The sequence below is a fragment of the Ictidomys tridecemlineatus genome, chromosome 2 (assembly GCF_052094955.1).
Source record: "Ictidomys tridecemlineatus isolate mIctTri1 chromosome 2, mIctTri1.hap1, whole genome shotgun sequence".
Classification (NCBI taxonomy): Eukaryota; Metazoa; Chordata; class Mammalia; order Rodentia; family Sciuridae; genus Ictidomys; species Ictidomys tridecemlineatus.
Window position 1 is genome coordinate 14,646,928 of NC_135478.1, and position 19,410 is coordinate 14,666,337.

Consider the following 19,410-nt stretch of genomic DNA (forward strand, 5'->3'; position numbering starts at 1 on the left):
TTCAGTTCAGTGAAATTTATTGTAGGTTGAAAAATTCAGCATTCCCGTGTTGAGTGTACAAAAAGGACACCAGGTGCTTAAGAAAATACGAGGGGACTGAAGATGCGACGCCTTTCAATTGTAACATTTGGCAAAAGTGAAAAATTCTTGTAAACACCAACTCCATGGCTCAAAATAGTTTTTCTCCACAGTACAACATTAAAGGAAAAAAACGTATCAATAAGTTAGACCATCTTTAATCAGCTAGAACTTTCGTCCATCAACCCCGAAGCACAACAGCTTCCTCCGAGGAGGCCACAGACGCCCAGGAGAGGGACCTGGAACGGGGCGGTGGAGGGCGGCCGGCCTCCTTCAGCAAGTCCTTCCACCCCCGAGGGAGGGGGCAGAGCCCGCCTGGGCCGCCCTCCCCACCCCAGATGCCAAACAAAATAACAGCTATTGAAACATGAAGGATCAGTTTCCTCAGAGATGTGGGGACCCCAGGGGTCCCAAAGGAAAGACACTGGGGCGGGTGGGACATACGCAGGCGCCTCCACACAGGCGCCAGCTCTTTGGAAGCCACTGGGAGACACCCCCACGGTTTAGAAAAATAGACGCATCTGTGTTTACCCGCCGGCCCTCCCGCCTCACTGCTGTGGACGGCAGCGCCCCCCACCGTGACTGACCTGGTCACAGCTGCCCCCACCACATTCCCGAGTCATGGCTTCGCTTGGCCCTTAAAGTGAACACTCGCCTCGCCCCCCACACCTTGGAGGGGTCACATACACACACGCGCACGCACGCACACACACACACACACACAGTCCCCCAGTGCTTTGGGGGACACTAAGAGACTAGGCACAGCGACAAAGCAGCAATTGGGTTATCTGTGGAGCTTGTGCCCCAGAGAGGACAGATAGGGCGTGTCCTCGGGTTCCTGCAGCTCTGTCCACGGGGCCCCAGCCCCTCCCTGAGTGCAAGCCCCAGCGGTGGCCCTGCTGGCACAACCCCAGGACCCACAGGTGGATGGAGCCAGGGCCAGGGCACGGTCAGCAGCGCAAACCGCACGGCCCTGACGGCTCGGAACCGAGAGCAGCTGCGAGGGGGAAACCGAGGACCTTGGGACATCGTGCTGCCGCTTGTAGCACAACACACCCCGGCCCTGAAACAGCAGGATGGGCGGGGCCCGGAGCGCGGCCTCCTCGGCTCTGAGCAGCTTTCCAGGGGCGCTGGTAGAGTCCCCCTGACCGGAGCCTCGCAGGTGGCTTCGGAGCAGAGACCCTGCCCAGCCCACGGCCCTGGCCCACCAGCTCGGATTCTCCTGGGAAGTCCCCAGCACTGTGCCTTCCGGTGGCGTCTTAATACTGCGGGAAAGGACACAGGGTAGCATCTAGACCCTGGATGTCCAAGGAGAGGGAGGCACAGGTTTAGAAAAAAAGATTTGCTTTCTCTTTTGTACAAAAATAGACTTCAGTCTCTAGCAGTAGCTAAAAGTGGCTGACATTGTATAAAACTAGAAAAGGCAGGCAGGCTGGCCTCCGGTCTTCGGTCTTCGGTTGTGGCGAGAGGGGAAGTGGGACCTCAAGGTGGGCTTCCGTGGGCTTGGCCTGCAGGGACTGCTGGGAGGCAGGGCAAGCCCGGGCTACCCCACTGGGCGAGCGTGGCGGGGCCTCAGGGCCTCCCTGACAGCCGGTGCTGGCTCAGATGCGTACATCTCCCGTGTTTATTGTTTTAAATAAATCCTCTCTCCCACGCGCGCCCCCCAGCCCCTGGCACCCAGAGGGCCGGTGAGGTGGAGGGTGCCGGCTAGGGCCAGGCCTGCAGCTGCCGCTGGTCGTACTCGGCGATGAGCCTCTTGATGTGCGCCAGCTTGCTGTGCAGGTACTCGCAGCGGTGCTTCTCCTGGCTGTAGTTGGTGTTGGTCTGGAGAGAGAGCCACGCAGGAGTCAGCCGCCCGCCCAGGGCTTGAGGCTGCCCAGGCATGTGGCCCCTGCTCGCCTGTGCCCAGCAGGTGAGGGTCCTCCTGGGACTGGGACCCTGCAGGCTGAGACAACAGCTCGTCCACCAGCAGAGCAGGGTCCCCCCAGCCAAGCCCAGTGGTGGCTCCCTTCCTAAAGACAGGGCCCCGAGACCCCCCACCCCCGCCCTCGACCTTGGGCACCAGCTCCGCTCAGGACAGGCTCAGGACAGGCTCGGCCCCTTGGGTGGAGGAGGCACCCTGCGGTTCAGAGATTGGAATCCACCCTCCTGCTCCAGACTCATCTGGAAGCTGGTGCGGCTGACCCCAACTGCCCAACACATGACTATTCACCTTTTTGATTTTTCGATATTCCTGCAGAATCTGCCCGCGAGTGGTCTAGAGGGACAACAGAACAGCACATGAGTCACGTCTGCATCTGAAGGAGGCCAGGCTGAGCCGCCCTCTCGGTGCTCTGCACAGCATCAGAAAGAGCAGTGGCCATGTGGCGGACGTGCCCTGTGGGAGCTGGGGCAGCCTCCGGGGCAGAGCGGCTGCCTTCCCCCAAGCCCAGCGGGGTCTGTCCACAGTTCCGGGGCACAGGGTGCTGTGGAGTGGCCACATGGGCTGCAGGAAGCGTGTGGGTCCCAAGCCCTCAGGGAGTCCCATCATCCCTCCAGTCCTCTGGAGTCAGACTGACCTCGGGCAGGGGACACAAACCTTGACCCTTACCAGGGCCAGCCCTGCAGTCGGGCAACCAGCTCTGAAAGGTGGCAAGTGGGGACAATTGGTGACTGGGTGCGGGGCCTGATGGAGGCTGTCGCTCAGCCAAACTTGTCAGGTCCTGACCCTTCCCACAGCCCGCCTGAGCACTTCCTCGTGAGGTCCGCCCCAGGGTCCCGCAGCCCCAGCAGCCCCCGTGTCATAGCAAGAATCCTGTCAGGTTGGTTTGGCCGGAATCCACCCCAGGTTCCCTCTCGGCCATTTTCCATCCTCTGAGGCCCGTTCCTTGCTCTGGCCCCCACCTGCCTGGGCTATGTGGAGGCTGAGCCCTGCTCCCTTGCAAGCCTATGGTGGCTTCCAGGTGGCCCTGTCCCTTTTCCTTATCCTGCTTTAACAAGTGGCACTGAGTAGCTACTTCTTCCTGTAGCACTGCTAGGGCTGGCGCCTAGGGTCCTCATGCCAGCTAGCGCCCTGCCACCAGGCCACACCCAGCCAGCAACTTCCTTCCTCAAGAGATGCTTTTGCTGCGGAGGAGGCGCCACGTTCCTGAGCCCCGGGGCCAGGAGCTACAGGAGCCTCCACCCCCTCAGTGCCCTCTGCCCTCTGCGATCACAGCAGTGGTGACAGGCTGTAGGTAGGGCCAGGCCTGTAGTCCTGCTCATGATGTGGGGTCCTGGGTTTGAGAAGGGGACCCACGCGCCTCAGCTCATCTTGCTCTTTTGCCTGCACAGGGGGTCGGTGGGCCCAGGTATCTGTGAGGACATCTGTGACGGGCTGGTTACTATCTGGCGCTGGCCGTGCGTGACACCAGGGAGGGCAACGCCTGTGTGTCCCCCGCCCCAGGGCACAGGCTCGGCAGGGACTCCTGGGAGGGCTGAGGGAGGCGGCGGCCCTACCTCGTACTCCTCGGAGCCCTGCGAGAGCTGCCGCAGCTGGGCGTCCAGCTGTGTGAAGCGCCGCGTGATCTGCTCGATGCGGGCGTGCAGGTCGCGGTACTCGCTGTACTCAGCGTTGAAGTCGTTCTTGTAGCTCTGGCGCTGCTCGGAGGAGGAGATGGCCGCGTATTTTCTAGAGAGGAAAGAAATGGGCCATCAGGGCTCAGGGGGCTCCTGAGGAGAGCCACCAATGGCCATCCCAGGACACCCTGGCCACAGCTGTGTCCTGGGATTCACAGAACAAACACGGAGCCAGGGGAGTCTCTGCCAAGCTGAGGAGCCGGGGACACTGGCCCCAGAGAAGCAGAGCCCCTCCCGAGGTACTCACAGCAGATAGTCTGGTGTCTCTGATGTGGACGAGGGCACGCTGGCGCTGCTGCAGGTCCCGTTCAGACCTGCAAGAGGAAGGCACAGCTGCTGGGTGTCCGCGCTGCCCTGGGCGGGGCTGGGACAGGCCCATACCGCAGAGGCAGGGCAGAGCGGGTGCTGTGCCGAGGCCAGGTGGGAGCCAGGTCAGGAGGGTCTGAGGGGAGGGCAGGCCAGGCCAGAGCCCCACAGAGCACGTGCGCCCAGATGCTGCCTCAGGGACACCTACAGTGAGCAGCTGACAGGTCAGGGTGGCTGCGTCACTGTCCCTGTCCAGAGCTGGACGGCACCAGGCCTCTGCTGCTTCTACTAATAGTAGGTTAAAGGTCACCGAGCTGAAACAAATGGTCCCTGCCTGGCCTGGGTCCCGGGGTGTCCTGGTTTCTGGCCACAGATGCAGCCCCGCATCCTGCTCCTCCAACCAGGTGCTGGGCTGCGGCTTCTGCTGGAGAAGCAGGGGCCACACTGCTTGGAGGTCCCTGGGGTGGAGCTCAGGGACATGGGATCGTCAACATGCGGCCCTTTAGGCAGAAGGGACCTAGTGAAGACCACGCAGTCCACACCCATACCTGGCGGCCAGTGTGCTGCCCTGGCCAGATCACACGACACCCCAAAGCCGCCAAGACCAGGGAGGGGAGGGAGAAGAGGCACCCTCACCCCCACCCACATGCTGTGACCAGAATGAGGCTCATTTCCCGGGGCCTTTCTCTCCAGAACACGCTCTCCCTTCCCAGTACAGAAATGAGTGTGTCCCTTTGCGGTGTGGAATGGGAAGGATGAAGTACCGCTCTGCCTGGCAGAGTGACCTACCAGTTCTTGGCCCTTCCCGTGGACCTTCCGGGACCCACGCCCTACTCCTGTAAGGCGAATGCCGATCAGAGGAGAGCGGCCTGGGCGTCTGCCAGGACAAGCAAGTTCCCCGAGCCGCGGTCCCAGACGCACCTGAGGCGCCCACGGCCTGAAGGTGGCCCAGAGCTCACTCCCTCTGCTCCCATCCAGGCAGGGCTGCAGGGCTGCAGGGCAGCTCTTGGGACAGGCCCGTCCTCGGTATGTATCCACACCCCTCTGAAAGTCCCCTCCAGGATGGCCACAAGTGGACAGAACAGTCTCCGCAGGGCTCTAAGCTGATATTCCCACCCTGAGCCACGCACGGCCATCCTCAGCCCACAGGCCCGAGTTGGACAGCTGTGCCAACATGTGAGGGGTGTGGCCAGCAAGGCATCTCTGCCATGGTGTAGCCCATGCTCCTGCCATGCCACGGGCAGCGTGAGCAGGGCCTCCCTGGGCATTCTGGAACAGGTGACTGCCGTATGCCAAGCCCAGCTGGCACCAGCTCATTTAACCCTCAAGATTTTCACCGGGTGGGATGACAAGTAGGCAAACCAAGGCTCAGGGCCAGCCTGACCCAGGGCAGCAGGGACCTTGAAGTCTGGCCCTTGCCAAACCCTGTGGCCTCTGCGCCAAGCCCAGGCCCTGGTCGTGGCCTGCTGAGCTGCTCTTGCCAGGGGGCTTCTTTGGGAACATGACCCAGCCGCTTCTCTCCCGTCTCTCCACCGGTTTGTCCTCTGCTCCTGGGCGGGGGCCCTGGGACCTACCCCGCACCCGGACCAACCTGGGCCCTGGACACAACGGGCTCTGCGCTGGCACGGCTGCTGGTGCCATGCCTCACTTCCCTTTTAATTGTTTGGCGCTGGGGATGGAACGAGGGCCCAGCAGCACTCCAGCCACCGCTGGCCCCGCCCCCTCCCTGCTGCTCGCACAGGGTCTCCCAGGGCCTGGGAGGAGCTGTCAGAGGTCTGACCTGCACCTGGCAGGACCCTACAGGGCTCCTATTCCTCTGTTCCTGGCAGAGGCTGGGGAGGTGTGGCCTTACCGGGTGCAGTGGGACAACTTATCAAAGCCGCAGTCCCAGGAACCCCCGTCTGGGATCATGCCCAGAGAAACAATGCTGAAGTAACAACAGGCGGCACAGCCCGGATGCCCTGGCCAGCCAGTGTTGGGGAGCAAGGTGGCTACTTCGGATGCCACTGCCCTAGGAGGCCCCACCCCGTGTGGCTGCTCAGCGTCTGAATGAGGCTGGCGTGGTGCGCTGTGCTAGTCCACACTGCTCTCTACAAATCAGCAGGAACCAGGGGTCACTGAGCTGGACAGGCCACTGCCTGCTCGGCTCAAGTCCCCAGGGCTGTGATCTTGGGCACTAGGTATAGAAGACTTCACTGCCAGCCCTGCCTTTCTGGAAAGCACTGTGCTGGCCCACATCACCCCTTGGTGGCCCAACACTGATTCCCCATCACAAAGTTTCCTCTGTTGGGCCGGGTGTGGCCCAGTGCCTGAGCTCCTGCCCAGCATGCAAGGCCCAGAGGGTCCCCTGCTCAGCACAGGGCCTGGCATGTTTCACCCCCTGGTCCTGTCGCTAGGAACCCGTTTCTGGGTCCCCTAGGGCTTCCCACCCCTGCCAGGAGACCCTGCAATGCCTTCTAAATCCTTCCTGCATGTGCCCAAACCCAGCTCCTCCACAAGCCACACAAGCTGACCACAGCCCAGGTGCTGTCCTCTCCACCCTGGGTCTGCCTGGGTGGAGCTGGCTTCCCTGTCCCTCCACTTCCTTCCCTGGGCCCCAGCAGCCCCCAGCACCCCTGCTGCCTCTCAGCAGCCAGTCTCCTGCAGCGTGTTCCTCTCCACACTGATCCCCTTCTGTGAGCCCTGCTCCCTGCTGATCTGTGGCCTGCACACGGGCAGTGAAAGCCCTGGGGGCTCCCCAAATCCCCACACCAAGGGGCAGACGGAGGAACAGCCGCTAGGACACAGCAGCCACAGGCTGCACGTCCGGGGAGCCTGACAGGGCCTCGCGGGCAGCATGGCCAGCCTCCCTCAGACTCTAGCAGCCTGGACCTGCATGACACCCTGTGAGTGAGGGCGAGTGGGGGCACCCACCTGGGGCATCGGGCGGAGCTCTGTGGGTGGCAGGAGCGTGATCTGGCGGCTGGGTCCGGTGCCTGTCCTCGGCCGCCCTCTCCTTGTCTTTGTGCTTCTTGGACTTCTTCTTGGGCTTGCTGCGGGCAGGGCTGTCGTGAGGGCTGTCGTGGGGCCTGTCGTGGGGCCTGTCGGGCTGGGTGTAGTCCGTCAGCAGGGGGAGACCAAGGTGAGTGGCAGGGCTGGGGGCAGCGGCCTCCCCGCGCTTACTGTCCTGGCCACTGTGGCCCAGGTCATTGCTAACATCGGTCAGGGGGTCATGGGCCCGCGGGGGCTCCAGTCGCGGAGGCAGATGGGCACTGGAGCTGAGGGTGTCCGTGCTAGTCAGTGGCCCCGGGGTGGGCAGGAGGGCCTCGCGGCCATTGGGCACACTCAGTTTCCCGTTGAGGGCAGGCTGGGCTCTCTGGGCGAAGTGCGATATCCTGGGTTTCTTGTTGGCCAGGGGGTCAATGAAATCAGGTGGCTGTGGCCGTTTCTGCAAAGAAAGGGCGATGATTTCACAGGGAGCCCAGAAGCCACCAGGCGGCACCAGGCCCAGGGAGACCCAGCGCCTGTAAGGCACCCTCTGGCCACACGGGGGCGCCCAGACCCTGGGTCAGGACTTGGCAGCCAGAGCTGGCCAGAGTGGTGGCCAAGCCTCCAGGCACAGGAGCCTCACCAAGGCAGGCGGACAGGGTGCCAGAAGGGGTCCTCTGGCTCACAGGGGAGACCCACCCCCCTCCTGCGCTTCACACCCAGTCAGTCAGCTGCTACCTGAGGGGGCGAGGCCGAGCTGCCAAGCTCGCCCGGGGGGCTGGCGGCCACGGGGTCTCCAGGCAGACTGGTGCTCTGTGGCTGGCACAGCTTGCTGTAAGGAGAAGTGGAGGGAGGGCAGGTCAGAGGACTCGGCAGCGGTGACCGATGGAGTGACCCCCTGGCCAGAAAGCCCAGGTAGAGGTGCCCCCCAAAACCACTCCAAAAAAGGAGAGCTGGGCAGGGTGCAGTGGGGAGTGGGGGAGCCCAGGGAGTAGGGAAGCCTGGGGCGGCAGGGAGCAGCCTTAGAGCCTCTGGACCAGCTGGCACAGGAGGACACTCCTTGGTGCCATTGAGGTCTGAGTGTGGCCCCCGAGGCTTCTGTGTGGCGTTTGGTCCCCACTGTAAATGGACAACAGAAACTGAATCTGCCTGCGGCTCCTCAGGTGGCCTCTGGGGAGTGACTAGGGTTAGTTAAGGGCATCAGGATGGAGCCCCCACAATTGAGTCCTGGGTGGAAGGGGAGACCAGAAAACAGACACACACACACACACTCCTCTTCTCAATATGGGATGGTTTGCACTGCTGCAGGACCTGCCAGCAAAAAGCTGTCACTAGATGCAGGCCCCAACTCCACACTCCAGAACCATGAGCCAAATTAAGCTCCTCTCTAGACAGCTGCCCAGCCTGAGGGATTTTGTTTCAGTGTCCTGCAGCCAGAGGAGGGTAGTTCACTGCCTCTTCATTTACATGGAGATGAGGAGCACATAAAAATGACCTGACACTTAGGGCACAAGCTGAGTCTTGCTGGGGACTCCAGTGTTCACAGCAGCATCACTCATCACAGGCAAAAGGTGAAAACCACCAACTGCCCATCAACAGATGCCTGGATCAGCACAGCGTGGTGCAGTCACCTGGCGGAACAGCACGGACGAACCTGAAAAGCACGATGCTGAGTGACAAGAGCCCTACACAAAAGGCCACACAGCATGTGCTTCCACTGGCATGAAATATTCTGAACAGGCGAATCCACAGGGACAGGACACACATGAGTGGCTGCCAGGGGCTGGGAGAGGTGTGGGAGTGACTGCTGATGGGGATGGGGTTTTTTTGGGGGGTGGCTGATGAGACGGCTCTGGAATAGCAGTGATGGCTGCACAGGTTTGAATGTTCTCTGATCATTCACATTAGATGGGTGACTTGTGTTACATAAATTGCATCTCAATAAAGTTGTTATTCCTTTGTAATATCCTCGGGGAGAAAAGACAAGAAATAACCTCACTTTCATGAAAAAAGAACATCATGCTGCCAAAAAGCAACAGGAAAAGACTCTTAGAAACTAGAAGTAATGGCAGGACAACAACAGGCTAAGAGAAGCTGAAGAAATCTCCCAAAATTATGAGAGAAAGAAAAACAGGGAAGGGGCTGGGGATGTGGCTCAAGCGGTAGCGCGCTCGTCTGGCATGCGTGCGGCCTGGGTTCGATCCTCAGCACCACATACAAACAAAGTTGTTGTGTCTGCCAAGAACTAAAAAAATAAAATATTAAAAATTCTCTCTCTCTCTCCCCTCTCTCTTAAAAAAAAAAAAAGAAAAACAGGGAAGACACAGGACCACCCAGCACCACGGCCCCCTAGTGGCAGAATTAGAGAAAGCAGGACCACACAGAGGATGGAGGGAACAGGCGCCACCCAGAGCTCCTGCTTGCATGGGTGGATGAGAAAGGGCTGGGTCGCGATGCCTTTGACCAAAGGCCAGTTCTTCAACATGGAGAGCGCTTTTGGCTCTGAAAGTCTAGTCTTGGCCATCAGCTGACACTAAGTAGGACTACTGCTGGGGTGTGAAGAGGGGCAGATGGGTGGCCTCCTGAGCCCTTTCCTGAGTCAGAAATCCCAGAAACCATGTTCCCTCCACCCCAGGGAGGAGCAGGGGGCAGCTGCAGGGCCAGGGATGGGGTTCTGGGTGAGAGTGGAGCACCTGGACTGGGGTGAGGCCCCAGCACTGGGTGGTTCTGGTGGAGTCGGTTCCTGAGGGCACGTGCAGGTCTCCGGACCTCCCAACAGGGACAAGAGGCCCGGGGAGTGGACAACCAAAAATGGCTCGAGCTGCTGGACTGAGAAGAGGGTGCAGACAACCACCAGTGCAGCCGAGGCATGGCACAGGGCTCTGCTGCGGGCCACCTGCAGTGAGCTGGTCCCCACACCCTGCCTGTTTTGTGACCTGCACAGGCCTAGCCTTCCCTGTAACAAAGGAAACACTCCGAGCTCCTGTCATCACTCTGGTCTAAGTGAGGCCTTGACTTCGAACACTGCCTCTGCGGGGCGTCTCTGCACAGCCACGGGCTGGGACACTGACGCTCGCTCTTTCCATACACCAGTGGCCACTGATCCACAGCCAGCCCCCATCGAGGGCTGACTGCCCATGGGCTCCCGCAGGCCAGCGGCTCACCAAGGAAACCACCTCAGATGGAGGTGAGCAGGGTGGATGGGGCAGGCATGCTGTGACACCCTGCCTGACGCCCAGATGCTGCTTCCCACTGACCCATACAGGCCTGGGGTTCGCTCCTCGCAGCTCCCCTGCCTGGGTTGGGACAAACCCCTGGGGTGCAAGCACTGTGGAGGGGGCCCCAAGGGAGGGGCAGGCTGGGTGCAGCCTTGCACTTCCAAGCACACGGGTCAATGTCATTGATGGTACAATGTTCGGTCCTTTGCCCAAGTGTGTGGCGGGTGGAAACAGCTGGAGGAAGGAGGATACAGTGCTGCCCAGGGACAAGGTTGGTTGGAGTAGCAGGGGACCTCCCAGGTGTGGACGGTGGCAGGGGGGCTTCTGCCAAGACTATGTCCTCTGCCAGCCTCTCCTGAGCACCCAGGACCCACCACTGTACACTTGGGCTCCAGTTGGCCAGCTCACCCGAGGACCACGACCAGCTTCAGGAAGGGACACCGCAGGGGCAAGGAGGGGAAGCGCTGCTGCTGGTCTCTGGGGTTCATGTGGAATGATCCCCAACCCCCTCGGCTTTCTAGAAACAATGACTGCTTCAAACAGCCACACTTAAAAACACCTAAAGCCGCCCAACTCACAGACAGCTCAGGTCTAATTAGCACACAGGCCTGCAGAAGCGCTGCAGGGGACAGCTGCCCGCCTCCTCAGCCCCAGCTCCCCAGGGCCCTCTGCTCCTGACCCTAGGGCCCAATTAGTCAGAAAGGGGATGTGTTTAATTAACGCTGCTTAATCACATCTGCAGGGAGCACGCTTTGCCTCATTTCTCTCAGCTTGGGGTTCTTGAGAGGTTCAGCAGTGGCCTCCGGGGATGCTGGCTGCTGAAGGAGCCGGGAGGGAAATGGAGGGACAGTCACAGCTGATCCGGGCACACTGAAGCCTTTGGTTTGAGGACTCCTTGGCTGGGGCGACGTGACTCACACCCCCACCCAGGGTGCTGCCTCCCTCACCAACCAGCAAGAGGCTGTGGGGACTGCGGGCAGCAGGGAGGACAGTCGGGAAGGTGCCCAGGAGATTCCGTCCTGAGCCACTGGCCTTTGGGACCATGAGACGTCGTCCCAGATCTCTGGGAGGTGCCGGGGAGGGGGCGGGAGGAAGCATTACCGGACAAGCATTCGTTTCAGCAGCTGCTGGTCCCCCTCTGAGTAGCCAGGCCAGTCCTTCTGCACGTCCTTGTACATGCAGTCCCTCAGTGTGCATGTGCCATCCTTGGCATTCACATTGGCCACCTGCAACACAGAGCCAGCCGTCACCGTGCAGGGAGCCTGGGAGGCAGGCCCTTCGGAACACATGCATGGGGGTGTGCAGAGACAGGGGGAGGCAGACAGAGCGGAGAGAGAACATGGCGGCCCCCTCTGCCTGTGCCACCTGCTACTCCCAGCTCCCCTAGACCTTTAGGCACATAAGGGACAAGGGGCTGAGGGTGTGAGGTCCAGATTTACTTATCTCACAGATGCTGGGGGCCAGGCTGGCTCCAAAAAGGAAGCGCCACCATCTACACTCGTGAGCTTCCGGGACCCAACGCCAGCCTGTCCCCTTCCCTTTCAGACTGTGGCTCCCGGAGCAGAGCCAGCCTAAGCTCAGGTGCCCACCCCAGGCCAGGGCTAAGCCACCCTGCCAGCAGCCTTCTGCCTTCAGCTGTTCTCCTGGGCTATGGCTGCATCCTCCAAGGGCTCGAATCCCAGTGTTTCCGCAGGCAAGGCCGCTGTGCTCCAGGGACAGCAGCTCGGGTAGCCGCGTTTTCAAGAGATGCGGGGTCAGGGGTATGGGTGTGGGCAGTCTCCTGGGACTACCTCCCTAGGTTGAGGGCTGAGGGAAGCACTTGACCACAGGTCCCCAGTACCTGTGCTCTGAGTTGTCCACAGAGACCCCTTCTCCCCTCCCTGCCTCCATGCGGCACCTTCAGGACACCCCTGAAGCCCAACCTTTCACAGATGTCGCCCTCAGTTCCACATAAGGAGTAGGGACTGGGTGGGTGGCAGCCAGGCCAACATCCTCCTGAGGCCGAGCTCTGAGGTCCCCACCGGCCTCGGGCTGCACCAGAGACAATGAACGTGGCAGATATGGAAATGCACCTCAGATCCAGCTGCCATGTCACCACACAGCACGATGTGTGCTCCCTGCTACGGGAGGCCCCGCTTGTGTTCCCAGCTGCAGGGGGACTGGGCAAGCTGGTAGGTGACACCCTCGACATCCTGCTGCGACCCACTGAGACAAGAGGCTCGGCCACACCTCCATGGCAGCACTCCTGGGCAGAACACCCCCACCTCAGGCCTGGCTCAGGGCTGGAAGCCAGCTCAGGAGTGCTCGGCTTCCCAGGGGCCTGGGAGGCCTGGGGAGCCAGGGAGGGGCCTGGGGAGCCAGGGTGGAGCCTCGGAAATGTGTGGGGAGTGCTGATGAGAGGGGTGGCAGTGGCTGGGGTTTGTCTGCAGTGCTGGGGGTGGCACCCAGGGCCTCCCTCCCATAGGCTAGGCGAGCGCTCCTCGGCTGAGCTCCACCCCGAGTCCTTTTTTAAAATTTCATTTTGAGCAGCCTCAGCAGCAGCTCCGCCTTCCAGTAGGGCCTCAGGGCCAGGAGGTTGCTCAGGCTGGCCTCAAACTTTCCATCCTCCTGCATCATCCCCCAAGTCCCTGGGATGACAGTGAGCACAGCACTACTGCCTCAGTGAGCTGCTAACAGCAGGATCCACTGCCACCACTGCCTTTGCTGGCTCCCCTCCTTCTCTTCCAGAGGGACCGAGCTGGCCCCCCTGTAGGGTGAGGACCTGTCGGGTGAGGACCAGGGGTCCCAGGTACGAAGCCCCTTGCCTAGGCTCACAGCTGTTGAGTGGCAGGGAGCTGTCCACAGGCCACCTGCCTGCGAGCCCGAGTTCTAGGCTGCGAGGCCCCAGGCTTCAGATCTACTGTCCCCGCAACAGCAGACGTGGCTGCTTGGTCCTGGCCTTGCAGCTGCCCGTCAGCCAACACACAGGAGGCACCTGCCCCAGGTTAAGTGTGTTCTGAGCCAGCAGGCCCCGGAGGGCCCTTCTCAGAGGGCCCCACGAGACATCTACTGCAGAAGCCACTGTGGCGCATGGCCTCAGGGTGGGTGGACTGTGCGGCCCCTCCCCCAGTCCCCACCTGCTGGAGCAGGCCATCCAGCGAGTCCTTGTCCGCCTGCGCCAGGCCGTCCTTCTGTAGCCTCAGCAGCAGCTCGGCCTTCCGGTAGGGCCTCAGGGCCAGGAGGTGCAGCACCCGGTCACGGAAAGGCCTCTGGGACACCCCGCTGGCCCCGCTTACACCACTCTTCCTGATAGCACTTGCCAGGTTGATGGGAGTGGCACGCTTCCGGGAAGGCACTGCATCTGTCGCCCCTGGGGCTGGCTTCCGGAAGTGAACCTTCTTGCCTGCAACGACAGCAGGGGAATTAGGGAAAGAGGGAGGGGGCGGCCCGTGGAGTACCCTGTGCTGGCACAGGACTGGGAAGACAGCGGTCTAAAGCCCACACCAAGCTAAAGCTGAGCACTGGGCGGCCAAGAGTGCCACCTGCTGCCCAGCCAGTCAGCCTGTCACCTCAGAGTCCCCAGCCTCAAAGTGGGAGGTGCAGGACACAGAGGTGCTCAAGTCCTCAACTAACTGTATCAGTGTGACCTGAGTCCTAGAAACTGGAGACTTGGCCACCCTGGGGGTAGAGGGCATCTATGAACCCCTAGGTATACTAAAACGGGGCTCCCTGAACTGAAGACAGGTACCCCTGGAGTCTGGATCTCCTACACCAGCCCACAGCTGTCCCCCACTTTTTTTTTTTTTTTAATTAACAGGAATAGGTGTCAGGGCCACTTCAGACAGCTGCTGCACAGACCCCAGAGGGCATGCAGGTCCCCAGCCATGGGTCCCAGGAAGTGCTTCTCTGGGAAGCGTGGCTGTGCTTGGGGTCTTGGGGACACTGAGCTTGCCCTCAGTCCCAGAGGGAACAGAGACAGAACAGGATCTAGCATACCACAACTCTGTGTGACCTCCATTCAGAAGTCACTCACCCTGTCCTCAACACTGCCCTGGCCTCCTGCAGAAGGCACCCAGCCAGGCAAGCTCGGCAGCAAATCTTGAGGACTTTGGCCACAAAGCTCTCCATGAGGACGTCCTTTTCTTTGGAACTAGGGGTTGAACCCAGGGGTGCTCTACCACTAAGCCATATCCCCAGCACTTTTTAGTTCTGTTTTGAGACAGGGTTCAACTAAGTTGCCCGGGTTGGCCTCAAGCTCTCGATCTTGCTGCCTCAGCCTCCTGAGTTGCAGGGTTACAGGTGTGCTCCACCATGCCTGGCAAGAGGATTTCCTTTTGATCTTGTCACTCAAACTATGATCTGTGACAAGATAACAGAATTATTTTAGAATCCCTAGGGCCAGCCGCTCACACCTCTAGGGTTTGTTCAATGAGGTCCAGAGAGCAGGGCTGGCCCCTGTCCTCACAGGCTGAGAGGAAGACATGGGCCAGGGGCCAGGGAGGCCTGACACTGAAACACTTGGGGCCAGAGCCAGGAGATGCGTGTTTACTCTTCACGAAGACTGTTTCTGTGAGAATGTCAACTGCTTCAGAACCATCACTGTGCCCGATGTGGCATGATGAGAAAGTTTTTAACCAACATTTTAGCTAAAGGACCCGTGAATTTATTAATGTGTGTGGACCTTCAAGTTTCTACCTTGAAGCAAGAGCAGATGGGTACAGCACCCAGCTGCTTTTCCCAGGAGACACTGCCAGGAGGCTCACTGCCCAGTGCCTGCTGCAGGGGGCGGGCAGGGATTTCTGGCCATGGGGCACACCCACTCTCGTCCAGCACTGGCCAGGACCAGCCCCTGCAGTGATCGCTGAGGCTGCATCTAGAGAGAGGTCTTTGGGGAGGAGGATGAATGTGAAATCTTCCCATGTTTTCTTTTTATTCACATTTTCTTTTGGTGATCAATATACCTTTGTTTTATTTAGTTATTTTTATGTGGTGTGAGGATGGAACTCAGTGCCTCCCATGTGTTAGGCAAGCGCTCCACCACTGAGCCATGATCCAGCGCCCCCCCCCACGCCCCGTGTTTTCTTATAAAAGAATGAACCAAAAGACCTTGGAGGTTCTCTTGCTTTAAGCTGCTCACCTCCCCGGCCCAGAGCCCCAGTCCTAAACTCCTCAACCCCGGGGGGAGGGGCAGGGCAGGGGCGGGCGAGGCGCTCTCTAAAGACACAGCCTTACTCCCCTCTGGATGCTTATTAGTTTTTCTACTTTTTTTTTTTAATTTTTTAATTACAGGTGGACATAGTATCTTTATTTTATTTTCATGTGGGGCTGAGGCTGGAACCCAGTGCCTCAGCATGCGAGGCCAGCGCTCTCCCTCTGAGCCACAATCCCAGCCTTGGTTTCTCCACTTTTTCTCAGAGCCCATTCGTTTCCCTGAGGCGGAGGTCCCCAAGGTCCCCAAGCTAAACCTACGAGGAAAGCCCACCAATTCAGATCAGAGCTCCTAGAGATCCTGGGCCCCTGTGTGTACTTTGGGGTTCACAAGGCAGCAGCTGCTATGACTCGGGTGCCACCGCCAAGGTGGCTGGAACTTGCCTTCTGACCTGGAAGCTGGTGTGGGCATCTAGTCTTGCTCAGGGACTGACCCCTGTGCTGACCCACCCACCACTTCTGGTTAGAAACAGCCAGCGCCTGGCCTGGATCAGCCCGCTGCCGCCCCAGGCCCGGGCCTCGCCCCACTGCTCACCCAGGTAGCGGCCTCCAGGCTTGATGACGATGGCCCCGCGGCTCCGAGTCTCCTCCTCCGCCTGCGCCATGCTCTCACGGGCCTTCTGATAGGAGTCGTCAGTGGCGCACACTGTGACCTTGTCCTGGATGCTGCCCAGGCAGTCCAGGTGGACGTCCCCATGGCTGAAAGACACAGGGCCAGGGAGACGTGGTCATGCCCTGCCTCACACCCACCTGGACGTGGGGCTCAGTCCCCTCCGACTCGGCAACACTGCTCAACAGAACATGTCCCAACCTGGCCAGAGGCCACAGCCAAGGCCTAGCACCCGGTCTGGGGGTCCCCAGGGCAGGGGCGCCTCACCTGGAGACGTACTGCTGGATGCAGTCGAAGCTGCCCTGGGGGCTGTCCCGGCCGATGTTGGAGAGGTAGAAGGAGAATGTCCGCGCCTCCTCGGGGCAGTCAGGCTGAGGGATGGAGATGTGCTGCGCACAGAGGGGGGGGTCACTGGGAGGCCCGCTACAAGGAGGGGCCCGCAGCTCCACCAGGCCCAGCTGCCCCCCAGAAGTTGCCGCCACTCAACCCTCACCCCAGGAACTTCAGCAGCTTCCTCTAAAACACACCTCTGCCATTCCTAGCAGTGACAGGACAGAGGCTGTCTCCACCTTCTGCCCTCAACAATGGTCAGGAGGGGCCTCGGGCTCCTGTGTGGGTGTCCCTGTCTCGAATTTTAGTAGCAGTGGCACCGTGAGCACTGAGTGCTCAGCACCTGCCCAGAGGCAGCGTCTCCACCTGCTCATCTGGCTCTGGGAAGGTGGCTTGCCCGGGAAGTGACTCAGTTTGCGCACCCAGCAAATGGAGCGACCTGGCCTGGGCCCTAGGAAGGTGAAATGCAGTAGGACTGGCACCAGCAGACCCTCAGAATGTGCCCACTTGGCTCACAGACTCCCCTGTGACCACAGATAAAGCAGGAGTGGGCCCTGAGAAGCTTAAAGATGGGCAGCACTGGACCCCCATATCTAGGTAACATGTGACATGGTTTACATGTGCCACAGTCCACGTAAGCCTGGCTGCAGACCATGCGTCCAGCTCAGCACGAAACCACAACAGCCGATGGCAGTGGGCAGGCGGGCAGCCATCCTAGTTCCAGCACAGACACTGGGCTCCCCCGCAGGACAGCATCACCAGCCCCTGCCTCCAGCCCACCCAGGCTGGGGGAAGGCCCAGGGCTGCTGAGGAGGGAGGGAGGAAAGAGGAAGGTCTTGCAGAGCCCTGGGCACCAGGGGTGACCCTTCCGAAACTCACCCCTGGGTTTGAGCACAAGTTCCTCACAGGTAATCAGACACACAGATGGGGACATGAATGGTCCGTGAGGAGCGGGCAGCAGGGGTGAGGAGTAGGCCTCATCTCCAAGCAGCCACATGTGCCCAGAGGCAGCTTAGTCTGTCTGCACTCCGGCCTTGGGAGCCACAAGAACACAGCTCCTGAGTCACCAGGCCACACAGAGAGACACCCACCCTGCCACCTGCTGCATGGCCTCTGCTGGGATGTGGCTCTCAGAGTGGTGTGCAGGGACACAGGGAGCCACAGAAGCACCGAGCCCAGATCATCCTGAAACACTGCAAGCCTCACGCAGCCCAAGGCAAGGCCCTGCCCTGAACCAGAACAACTGCCCCGCCATCCCGGTCCACAGACCCTCCTGCCCCTTGCACAGGCTGAACCTGCTCCAGAGAAAGGATCATCTCATCTGCCCTGCCCCGCCCAGTCCCAGGGCCTACCAAACACCCCTCTACGCACCTCCACCCCATGCACCCCTGCAGGGAAGGAGCCTATGTCCCTGTTGTGCTCACCACAGGCTGCACCTAGGCATGCACCCTAAGACCTCAGGGTGCTGTACCGGGTAGGCCTCCACCACTTGTGTTTGTCTGAACAGTAACATGTTTTTATGAGGTTCAGAGAGGGATGGGGTAGCTTGCACTCGGTGAGAATCAACCCAACTGCCTGTGACTCTCACCTCAGGACGCACGCGTGCTCTCTCTCTCTCTCACACTCACACACACACACACACACACACACACACACACACACACACACTCACACACTCTCTCTCTTCCTCTCCTTAGCCTTGGCCAGAGCTGTGAGGGTGACCCTGCCCATCCAGCCTGTCGTGTCTGGACACCGCTGTGGCACCTCCTCACCCAGGTAGGCACTGCATCCGGTCGACACATTCCTCAGTGGCAGAGTGATTGGGAATGCCCCACTCACTGTAGCAACAGAGCAAACGTGACCTGGCAGGCCAGCACATGACAGGCGAGGGAGCCTAGGACTGCGACATCTGGGGACTCCAAAAGGATCTGATCCAGCTGAGCCAGGGATGGGCGGGGCCCCCTCCGCCCATCAGTCCGCTAAGCTGCCCGGGCACACGTGGTCCGGGTTCTAGCTGACACTGAGGCTCCCCTGATTCAAGTCCCAAGCTGCCCGTGGCTCTTGCCCCCGATGAGCGGCAGCTGGGGGCCCTATATGCAGCCCTGTTCGGGGCAAATTTGGACCCAACCTGAATCCAGTGAAGAAACTGGATTGGCAGGGAGCTGAGCCAGACCAGGGCTGGTCACACAGAGAAGGTGAGCCTGGCACTTGAGGCCCCGCCCACCTACACTGCCACATCAGCAGGCAGAGTAGTGTGGGCCTGGTCAGCACCCCGAGAACCCGACCTGAGCCTTCCCAGGGTCTGGTGTGGGGGAAACATGGGGTGACAGAGGGTGACATGATAGTGCATCCCTTTAGGTACGAGGCTTAGGGCATGGAAATGACAGTGGGAGAATGATGCTGGGAGACCTTCATGCTCTGGTGACAACAGGAAGACACAAGAGGGCGCCTGTGGCCAGTGTTTCAGGCAGGAGTTGGTTGTTGGTGAAGGTTTTGCTCCGAGCCAACCAGCCCACTCCAGTCCCAGCCCAGGGTTCAGAGGCACTGCCACACTCTGCGGCCCCAGGAACGGGCTGAGCACTGCTGGCTAGTGGCCGCCAGCCGAGGGAGGAGCAGGACCCTTAGCTGGGAGACAGCAGGGCAGGGACGCAGGCACAGCCTGTGTCAGCTGAGCGCTTGCCCCTGCTCTTGGCCAGAGCCCACAGCACGGCCACCACTTTGTGACTACTGGAGGGGGTCTCGGCTGCCCTTTTCAGGCTACTGTCAAGTCCCAGTGACCAATGTGCTTAGGGTCTCCCAGGGGCCGTCAGGGGAGTACTGCAGGGCTGCCATGTCTGATGCCAGCCCCAACTCCAGGTTATTTGGGGTTCTGGGCATCCAAGGTCTCCAGTCTCCAGCCTTTGCTGCTGGTCTGACCCATGGCCACCAGGGGGCTCTGGTCCCGCCTCAGACCAGGTCCCAGCTAGAATCCTTCCAGCATATCCCTCTGCAACCTATGTCCCAGATGTGGGGGGGGGGGGAGGGGGGAGAGGTACATTAAGTTCTGGTGTCAGGGAGGACAGTGAAGGAGTGGGGAAAGTCCCTCAATATTCTGCTCAGCTAAAATCAAACTAGCCA

At 60.4% G+C, this 19,410-nt stretch overlaps 1 protein-coding gene across 2 annotated transcripts in view; it reads right to left on the reverse strand.

The window, feature by feature from the left end:
- Positions 1–19,410, reverse strand: part of Ell (elongation factor for RNA polymerase II) — a 66,599-nt gene continuing 47,189 nt past the window's right edge. For both annotated transcript variants that reach the window (XM_005332993.4, XM_040290263.2), the window contains exons 3-12: positions 16,231–16,352; positions 15,889–16,052; positions 13,283–13,548; positions 11,268–11,392; positions 7,687–7,780; positions 6,895–7,408; positions 3,923–3,989; positions 3,556–3,727; positions 2,291–2,335; positions 1–1,902 (exon numbers count right to left, since the gene is read on the reverse strand). In XM_005332993.4, the coding sequence (XP_005333050.1) occupies positions 1,786–1,902; positions 2,291–2,335; positions 3,556–3,727; positions 3,923–3,989; positions 6,895–7,408; positions 7,687–7,780; positions 11,268–11,392; positions 13,283–13,548; positions 15,889–16,052; positions 16,231–16,352 (1,686 nt within the window). In that variant the 3' untranslated portion in view covers positions 1–1,785. The remainder of the gene's footprint in view (positions 1,903–2,290; positions 2,336–3,555; positions 3,728–3,922; positions 3,990–6,894; positions 7,409–7,686; positions 7,781–11,267; positions 11,393–13,282; positions 13,549–15,888; positions 16,053–16,230; positions 16,353–19,410) is intronic.